The following is a 9,801-nucleotide window of genomic DNA, read 5'->3' as shown; positions in this document are numbered from 1 at the left end:
CCAAATGTGTTTTTTACATCAATACTGGGGGTTTGTTAAAATTACGAGGTCACGTAGCAGCTGGACCCGCCGGTGGGTCCGTAGGGTTCTAGGGGTTAAAAATGACCTAGAATGACAAAATTGCATCTAGATAAACCAAACTCGTTGTGCTCCAACCATTTTACGGAGAAAACCAGGGTAGAGATGTCTGGCCATAATAAACAGTTATATCTATGGGAAAATCTTGCAAAAATTCTCAGTCAATAACAAAACAGTCAATGGCATCACTCATTTTTTGTGAAAACGTTTCCACACATTAGGAGTCTTTGTCAATGCTGTAGCTTCACAGTGGAATAATCTGTAGTTTGATGGGTTTACTTCAAAATTCTGGTCATCAAGGAAGTGTCCTTTGTTCTTGAGGTGCAAGAGTTCAACTAAATCTTGCGAGCTTTCTCTCCCGTGATGTGCCAGAAGCTCTGGGCAAGAGGGCTGGTCCAAGTGGCTAAGTCGTCTTTATATCCTCCAGCAGTCTAACACTATAGCAGCATAACTGTAGAGAAAGTTCAAGAAAGCCTGGGCCACCCTAACTATACGGTGTCTGCCTCACAGACTAAAACTGATAGTGGTTCTGCAGGATTACAAACAATGAAGCAAAGAAATGGAATTATGATGATCTGGTGTTTTGTTAGACAATCACAAGACATACATTCCCTGCAATACTTGAGCTATGCTTAAAGTACCCTGTGGACTGATGAAGCTTAAGTAAAAATTTTATCTGAGTCTTATCAGCTTCACCTGGACCACCTACGATATCCCTTGCTCATGCTTCAACCAATCAATGCAGGGACTGCACTTCCTCCAAAGCCAAACATGTTTCAACATACACTTCACCTACCTCTTGGCCTAACCTCCCTCTAACATGTCAGCAAACTTTCCCCTTCCTCTGCTGCATCTCCTTCATCACACTCAAACTATTCTCAGTCCCACTTACCCTCTGCCTTATCCAACCACCAGTGTCCGGACCCTGAGGGAAGACTATTCTAATCCTTTTTCTAAGTTACTTATCAAAGCCAATGGTGATTCACAGCATCAAAGTCCTCTGCCTGGGCCCGAGCGCCAAAGAACTTATTTTATTCAAGCCGATAACACTTTTCTCTCTCTGTGTGAGTCTCTTCAGATTAAAATTATTTTAGAGTCAAATGTGGTACCATCCATTTGACGGCTGAAGTTTTGCCTGAATTGGATCTTGTATTAACTATTGTTACCAAAATTCCTCTTAAATTAAATAAGAGACTAGAAAGGCCAGTTTGACAATAAATACTTCAAGATGTTATTGCTACTAATACTTTTAGCCAAGGTCATGTTCCGTCTGTTAAGATATTGCACAAGCTGGGAGAAAAAAGACAGACTTTTGCTCAGCGTTCCACTGTTCTCCATTCAAATGAAAGCTAAGTTTGCACCTCATTTGGAAACCAAAGACTTGGATTCTGGAGGAAGAGAGGAGAGACACAGACCTTACTTTATGTCACCTGAAGGCCACTGATTTAGGGAACTGTGTTATATGCTGGTGCAATCCTCTGTGTTTATCCAAACCTAATACCAAGACATTTGTAGAGCAACAGGCCTCCCTCTGCTGACAGCTGTTTATAAATGCTTATTTCATTTTCCCACAGAAGGGGGCTCCTGCCCACAGTGCAACTGCCCAACCATACCAATACCTGCTTTAATAACCATGGTGTCCCTGTGCTTGAAAGGACCCAATAACAAATCTGTAGAGTATTGCGAAGAGGATCAGAAACACAAGCCCCATGGATACAGAGGAGCTAAAACCACAAACAAAATAAGCCATGCTTTCTTAGCACCTCAGTAGAACCACAGACTGATCATCAGCCATGGCAGGCTGCAGTGATACATCGATTTAAAAGGAGTCCTACAAAGTATTTCCATTTTAAGTTCAGGACATCAATGTACTTTATAGACGGGTTCTGTTTTAGACGTTATTTGCCTTTTAACATTCTTCTTAGCTGATAAAACCAAGTTCTAGGTCTGAATTAGCCATTGCCTATCTTAACTTAAACAAGAAAAATAACAAAGTCTGGATGATACATCTTCATCATCATCTGATGAAGCAATTCAAATTTTATAATGAAGCAGTTTAGTGTTTAAGTTAGTGGCATGTCAACAAAACTACCACAAATGACAGCAAAGTCTTCTGTATCTTTAACAGAGAAGTAAACATTCACTCATTACCTCTATTTCACATCCTTAACCTGTATACAGTTAATTCAAAAAAAGTTTTTTTCCCCTTCTCCGACTTTAACCCCCGAACCCCAACCGTCCCCAAAATAGTTAAAGGGGAGCCCAAGAAAGCACTAGAAAAAGATCAGCTCCCTAAATGATGGAAGATAAACACAGAAAGGTCGTGTTTTTCTGTGTCAAAGTTACAGACTTACAGTAATAATCAACAGTTGGTATATAGATCTAAATATACATTAAAAGTGTCTTGAAAATAATAATCTAGAAGCCGCTTTATTAGTCTTAGCAGCTAACCAGGATCAAACTTAATCCTCACATATAAACACATTGAGCCATTAGTCAGTAACACCCTTTATTTTATTATGTTCATTTAAGGATCCATTTTAAGACTGTTTTCTAAGTTAATGCTGCTCAACTACAAAGCTATAAAAAGGTCTGGCACCTTCTATCTTTCCGACCCTCTGCATCTGTATGTTCCTCACCGTGCTCTCTGGTCTCAGTGTACTAGTCTTCCAAAAGTCCCTAAAGCTAAAAGGATAAACTGAGGAGCACACCTCTTCCCTTCACATCCCATCTTTGTAAAATAATCTCCAAGACGTTCAGCATTTTCAGTAGAGGATTCTTTTAAAGCTAAGCTTAAGACCAACCTGTTCACTATCCTGTCCTAAGTCTATGCCTTAGTCAGTGGTGTGCACAGATTTTTGAAGGGCAGGGGCAGAACAAAAAGGGCACATATAGCGCTACAGTGTCCTGACCACTGTAGAGGACACTTTAATATAAATTTTGGCTCCCAAAGGGCACTTTAGGATGCATTTTTCAAAGGAGAGGTGATATTTCTTCAGTTTTTTTGAAGTAATATCTGGTGTTTAATTACTTTTTAAATGGATCTATACTGCTCTGTATCTCTGGGCCTTTAGAGCCCTACCTTCCACCTTGTTCGCTTGGTTCTGTAGCCAATCCTTAATTCCGAACAGGTCTGCCAATTTGGCATCCTTCTTGACCATTTTTGAATCTCTTAAATTTTCTCAATAACATTTAAATATTTTTATTGCTGATTTTAGAAATGTATTTGTTTCTATGTGTAGTTTCTATAGTTTGCTTTAATTTGCACAGCACTTTGGCTGATATAGTTTTATATTTAAAACTATTTATTATAGTTTTTTAAGTGCTTGAGAAATAAAGTTTACCTGGAAGCAGGTATTTAACTTAATATTCAATATTCCCATGTCCTTTTTTATCTAAATGTTTGTTTTTTGTTCTGATATAACAATCTCGTTTTTCTAGGCTATAAGAAAAAAATAACAACAATTAACAGAAACAAATGTTGGAAAACAAGACTGTTTTCAATTAATCTATATAATGTGCTTCACTTATGATTTTAGTCTGCAATGTAATAACTAGTCAGTGTAGTAATATCCTTTTTCAAAAATACTGTATATGGCTAGGAATGGTGCAAAGACTTAAAACCTTTTGGGAACCAACTGTATCTTGTCAACAGCAAAACGTCCCTACATGGCAACATAAAACAGAAGAAAATGAATCACAAATAACCTTCAAATCGTGTTCTTCTATTTTCACATGTAATTGATCTCCTAGGAAACCATTTGTGTGTCTAATTTAAGAAACAACCCAAAAACTACTTTTCAATTAATCTCAAATTTAACATTTAAACATGAACTCCTACTGTGAGAGAACTGATAACTACGGATTATTGTAAAGAACACTTCCAGTAAAATAAATTAAGGAAAATGCAAATGAAGTTTGGGTTATCTAACACAAAACTGTCAAGAGAGAAGAAAAAAACAAAAAACAAAGAAATGATCAGACCAATTGTTAAAACTAATAAGCCTTTTAAATTGCCAATTAGATTCATTCACTCATGCAGTTTTATCTAATATCAAAATTGAGAATTTAAAGGGACAAGAACATATTCTCATGAAGTAATTTTTTTTTACTCTGCTAATATTTTTGTCTGTTTTGCACAGATTAAAACAAGTTATCACATTAAACAGACTATTTTAGTTTTCATTGGTATCATTTCCATTGTGTGTTGTTTTCTGGTGGTATTTGAGTTCTCATGTATTTCTTGTTTACCCCCCGTTGCCCTCTTGTGTCAGTCTCCTCTCGCTCCCTTCTAGATTCCTCTGTCAACACCTGCTCCCAATCAGTTGATTACCCCCGTCTTTGTTCTGTTTGGCATATATACTCCTCTTCAGTTACTGTTTGGTCATTATTCCTTGCTCCTCATGTGTGTTTTTCCTGATGTCTTTTTTTTGCTGTATTTTATTTTTGGAATATATTAAATCAGAACTCATCTCTGCCTCAATCCATCTCTGCATTTGGCTCCTCTTCAAACCTCTGCTCAACCAGAAAATTCTTTGCAGAGTTCTTAAAAATATGTATCCTCTTTAATCCACCCTCAAACTTCAGAATAACTATTTATTAAACAAAAATTAGCAAGAAAATTAGTAAACCCTTCTTTCTTGATTAATTGGTTGACTTTATTGATTATTGATCTCCCAGTGGAGAGATTTGCTCGTCACATCAGCTCAAATAGTCAAAGGAGAAGAAGGTGCCAAAGGAAGAAAAAGGTGGGCTTTCATAGGTTTCCATCTGTTGTGAGGCAGCTATGCTGCTAACTGAATGCCTCCATAAATTAATCATGAGAAACCTCAGATCTCCATTATCTCAGATCTTAAGCATACAGGATCCAGTTAAAATCATACCAAAATGGAAAGACGTCAAACACTTAGCAGGACATTTTCAAATTATTTGAAGCAAAGTGTTGTATTGAAACATTTAAGAAAGTTGCAGTGATATCAACAATGAGCTCAGATCATGTAAGACTCAGAGCAATAGTGAAGGATGAAGAGTTCCAGGCCAGATAAAGTTCAGGACATCTGAATAAGAAAAGGGGTGAATAGGTACCAATTGTTTGAAAGAGCCGCTAGAAGATATCGGCTATCAGAGAGCAACAGCATGCCTTAGGATTAAAGTTGCATTTAAAAACACCACCATACTTATGAAATCAGGACATTTAAACTGATACAAATAAAGTAAATATGTTTGGCTTTAATGAACAATGTAAAAAAACACAACATGAACAAGAGTTCAGAATCAGAATAAAGTAATTTTGATTCTGAATGATGGCGGGGGTCTCCTTTGTGCAGAAAAGTATGATGCCTTCCCAAAGATGTCATCGTCCCAACTGCCGAATTTCACGTAATGCTGAATAACAAATAATTCACGCTGACATAAACAGACTAATGGAGACACACAAAAAATATGTTCTGGAAAGGATCATGATCTGGAAACATCAAAGTGGAAGCACATATTTGTAGCAAAAATTGTTGTAATAAACATCATAAAAGTCAGTAATCAAGGGAAAAGAAGTTGCGGACAAGCTGGCAGGATAAACAGGCAGTCAAATGACAGGGTTTTACAGAAAATGGCTGATCAATAGATTCAAGAGCAGGATAATGAAGGAAACCAGCAGAGAACAATACAGTCCAGGGAGCTTCAATAAAGAGGCAAGCATGAAGAAATGGCAAGTAAACTGCATATTTAATCACATGAAACAAGGAACAGCTAATAGCTCAGAAGCTGAGAGGAGGAGGCTAATTACACGAGAGAGGCAGAACGCAACAATATAAATATTTATACAGTGTCTAGCATATAATGAACTATAAATCACAGAGGAGGTAAAACATAAACAAACAACCGGGAAACAACGTGAACACAAATACAAAATAAAACGCCTGGAGATCAGGGGTCCATTTCACAAAGCAGGTTTATATTAGAAACTCAGAGTTTTCCGTCTCAACCGATCTGTTTCAGTCACTGTAGTAACATTCTCCCCATGCTTACGTTGTTGGGAGCAGGTTTTTTTCAGTAAACTCTGAATGTCCGCTGTCTCCACTCTCCTTACAGCCAATCATGCTGTTTTATTTCCTGATTTAGTCAGGAGATTTTTGTTGTATTTTTGTGCATTAAAAAAAGAACTTAAAAAAAATTCCTTCACTTGGTCCTTTAGACACATTAGGCATTAAAGGAAAAGCCAAGGAATAATCAATGGATCGTTATCTATACCTAAAACTAATACCTTCACGGTGATCTAATAAATTTAGCGTAAAAAAATTAAAATTATTTTCGTCGCAATCCCCGAGTCCGGGACCGGCCATTTTTGCCCAAATATAGTAACACCTCAGTCCTGACATCTTCCGAAAGTGATGTCATGGTACAGTAAGAATTACCTTAGGGTTAGGATTAGGATTAATTCAGTGACAAAATCCCACTGAGCCTACTGGTACAATCTGAAGGAATTCAATGGGACTGATAACCTCTAATAATGACCATTTATAACATCCAAAGCAGCTGCAAACAGCCACTTAGTATTTTCTGTGTAATGGAAGACAGAATCAAACTGAGGAGGAACCCCATGAGAAAATACACAGGTCCCATCTCTTACAACAATGTTATTAGACTTCATCTTCACCTGCTGCCAGATGATTTCACCTAAATAGATACATTAATCATGTACCAAAATAGATACATAGAACATTGACAAAATGCATCAGTAGTTACTGTTTTTCATAATAAAACTAATTAAATTAGTATATCTAATAAAATATATTTTAGAATGATAGTAGAGAAAACACTATTATTGAAAAAAAATGCAAACTGTCATTATTGAAGCAAACTTATTTCTACTATGCTAATAACAATTGATCCTTTGTAAATTGTAGCATTCTGTGATGTTCAGGAACATTGAACTTTTAACAAGACTATCTTGGTTTAACATTTAAGATCCATACCTTTACTATTCTCATCACTGTGGATATAAAACTTTAATTTATTTTCAGAAACCTCTCCCGGTTTTAAGGCAGATTAATGTGTGATATGTCCCACTGATTGCTGGCTTAGAAAACATTTGATGTGAGTCACACAGAGCGATGGTCTTATGTGTGTGGCTCAGAGTATAGCACTGATTAGCCAAAGGTAAACACTTAATTTCTAGAAACACACTTTAAAATGCAGTATTCAACATTGCTAAGCCACCTGCTTTAGGCTGCAATTTAAATAAAACATATTTTATTTATAAGAATGATCAGGAGAGAGGAGAGTCACAGGTAAAGGGGGCCACTGATAGCACAACTGAATAGTGAAATGAGTGACAATGAGGAAAAGGATGTTAGAATAAGTGGTGAAGATAGAAAGATTTAATTAAGAGAGAATGAGGACATGTAGAGGAAAGTGATGAAGAAAAAGGAAGGTATAGAGTGAGTTCCAGTGCAGAGAAGTTAGATTTGAATCTCTTTTTGCAGCTTGCAAAAGTAGTTGCAGACCTGTAAAGGTTTTTGCTTTATGTTTTCTTGATTCCATTTACACACAAGAGATTTAGGTCCAGCATTTCCATCCTGCCTTGATGGACATGCTAGATTCACCACTGTTTTCAAGTAAGGATGCGTTTTTTTATACATGCTTCTCTATGTATCCTATGACTGACAGGTTAGACAGATTAAAATTTGTTGATTGCTGTAATGTGGCAGCATCTTGATTAGAGATATATTGTTCTTTGGTAATGACACAGTACTTTCTTGCATAATGTCTATGTGTGAAATGATTATTGTCTCACAGGGCAGTTGCGAAGGTCTCCCATGTTGCTGGCATTGCGCAGCAGCTCTCCAAACATGTCCGGCGTTGGTTTCTCTCTGCACTCCAGCATTCTCACTGCCTGGTTACTGCAGAATAATGGACACACAGAAATAGAATGAAGATCACAGACTTTCTTCAGAGGAAAGCCAAACACCAATCAGGAAGCCCTAGTAGAGATTATCCTATTATAGAACTACCTGTTTAAGCCATAAATTTACATTTGAGTACTGATTCTGGGATATTACCATAGGCATTTTATCATTTCCTTACACAGAAGTGATTATATTTCAAAAGGAAAGAAATTAATCTGTATAGTCAATGCATTTCCATCCATCCATCCATTTTCTGTCACACTTATCCCAAGCGGGGTCGCAAGGGGTGATGGTGCCCATCTCCAGTTGTGTATGGAGAGGCGGGGTACACCCTTGACAAGTTTCTTTAATTGCATTTCTTTTAGGTCAATAAGCAAAATATACTTGACATTTCTGCGGTTCATTCAGGTAATGAGAAAGGAAGACTTTCAGAGGAAAACAGGAAGGCTGAACATGGTAACATGTGTTGTCTTTGTCCTTCTGAGACAATCCGTTCATTCATCTCCTTTTGCCTGATTTGAAATGCCCAAAGCGACCAACCCATAAATAAATTAATTCCCTCTGTAAATATGAAACAACGATGCTGAAATAAACCTCTTAACTGCAACCACACCACAATAACAGCCAGGAAGACGCTTTTATCTCTGTTTACTTATGTCTGAGCTGCGCTGCAGCCACACATCCGCAACATTTCTCCATCTTTTTTTTGTTTTTCTTGGATTATCTTACTTATGTTGACTTTTTTGCTCTCTAGGCTGTAAGCAGCAGGCCTCGGCACGGTTAAAAATAGCCTGTTAGTGTGAGCGGGCACAAAACACAGGGAAAGCTGCTCTTTTGTGTTTGAACTACCTGTTTATTTGGATTTTTCCCTTCTGTAGGAAGGAAGGTAGGGCTTATTTAATCATATAACTAAAAGTAAAATGTTTGATGTTTTGTTTCATTTTTCAGTTAGATTATTCTGCTTCCTTGTTTTACTTATAGGTTTTTGCTATTCCCTTGGAGCAATTTATTGATTGCAACCAAGTTTCTTATTTCATTAACCTGGAGTAGAGGGTGGGGGGATTGTAATGTAAAACACATACTTCTCTGTGTGTGCAATTACCTGGACAATCCTTCATTGACATATGCACACACTCAACTTCTGCATCTTGCATAACCATATGCATGACAAATACACTGAGATGTTCATGCGCAATTTTGCTCACTGTCTGGCCAGGACCCATGCAGAGAAGCAAAGAACGAGCTGTACCTTCTTTTACTGCCGCGATTAAGCCCAAACCTGCTTCCAGATTTAGTGCAACGTGTTTATTCACAGCCAAGTGTGTGTGAATGTGAAGGTGCATGTTTGGACTTACCAGAGAGACGTGGTTGAGATGTAATGAACCATCTGAATGAAGGGCAGGGGGTCCGATGAGGCTCCACAGCTGCTGCACACACACTGTAAGAAGGAAGACATCCTGGGATTCATCACAGGACATCATTTTCTCTGATAATTATTTTCTCATTAGGAGCCTTCAAATGTTATCACATAATAATTTAGCTTAATTTTTTTCACAAATTATGTTCTGGATCTAAACAGAGGTCAGAACTTGCTAAGTGGATTGTTTTTGTTTAATCTGAACAAGAATCAAGTCCAGATAGCAAAAAAGCCATTTCATCGTTACAAAGACTCTTTGCTGAGGCAGAGCTGGTGTAAAAATTGGACTATATGTGAAATGGGAATCAGATAGCACGGTTACCCACTAAATATTCTCAAAAACCTTAGTTGGACTGAAATTTTAAACAATTTCCGACACTTTTTAGGGGATAAAAAAAAAAA

General features: G+C 37.3%; 1 protein-coding gene across 4 annotated transcripts in view; it reads right to left on the bottom strand.

Moving 5' to 3' along the window:
* The window catches only part of LOC107088969 (inactive ubiquitin carboxyl-terminal hydrolase 54-like), a 94,407-nt gene that overhangs the window by 36,612 nt on the left and 47,994 nt on the right, over positions 1–9,801 (bottom strand). For all 4 annotated transcript variants that reach the window (XR_001481410.1, XM_015381449.1, XM_015381458.1 and 1 more), the window contains 2 exons: positions 9,338–9,420; positions 7,871–7,976 (listed from right to left, as the gene is read on the bottom strand). Coding sequence is in view for 3 of the 4 variants with exons in the window: in XM_015381449.1 (XP_015236935.1) it covers positions 7,871–7,976; positions 9,338–9,420 (189 nt within the window). In the remaining variant the exon portion in view is untranslated. The remainder of the gene's footprint in view (positions 1–7,870; positions 7,977–9,337; positions 9,421–9,801) is intronic.

The sequence above is a fragment of the Cyprinodon variegatus genome, unplaced genomic scaffold, assembly GCF_000732505.1.
Source record: "Cyprinodon variegatus isolate N-32 unplaced genomic scaffold, C_variegatus-1.0 Scaffold12, whole genome shotgun sequence".
Lineage (NCBI taxonomy): Eukaryota > Metazoa > Chordata > Actinopteri > Cyprinodontiformes > Cyprinodontidae > Cyprinodon > Cyprinodon variegatus.
This window is presented reverse-complemented; position numbering and strand designations above follow the sequence as displayed.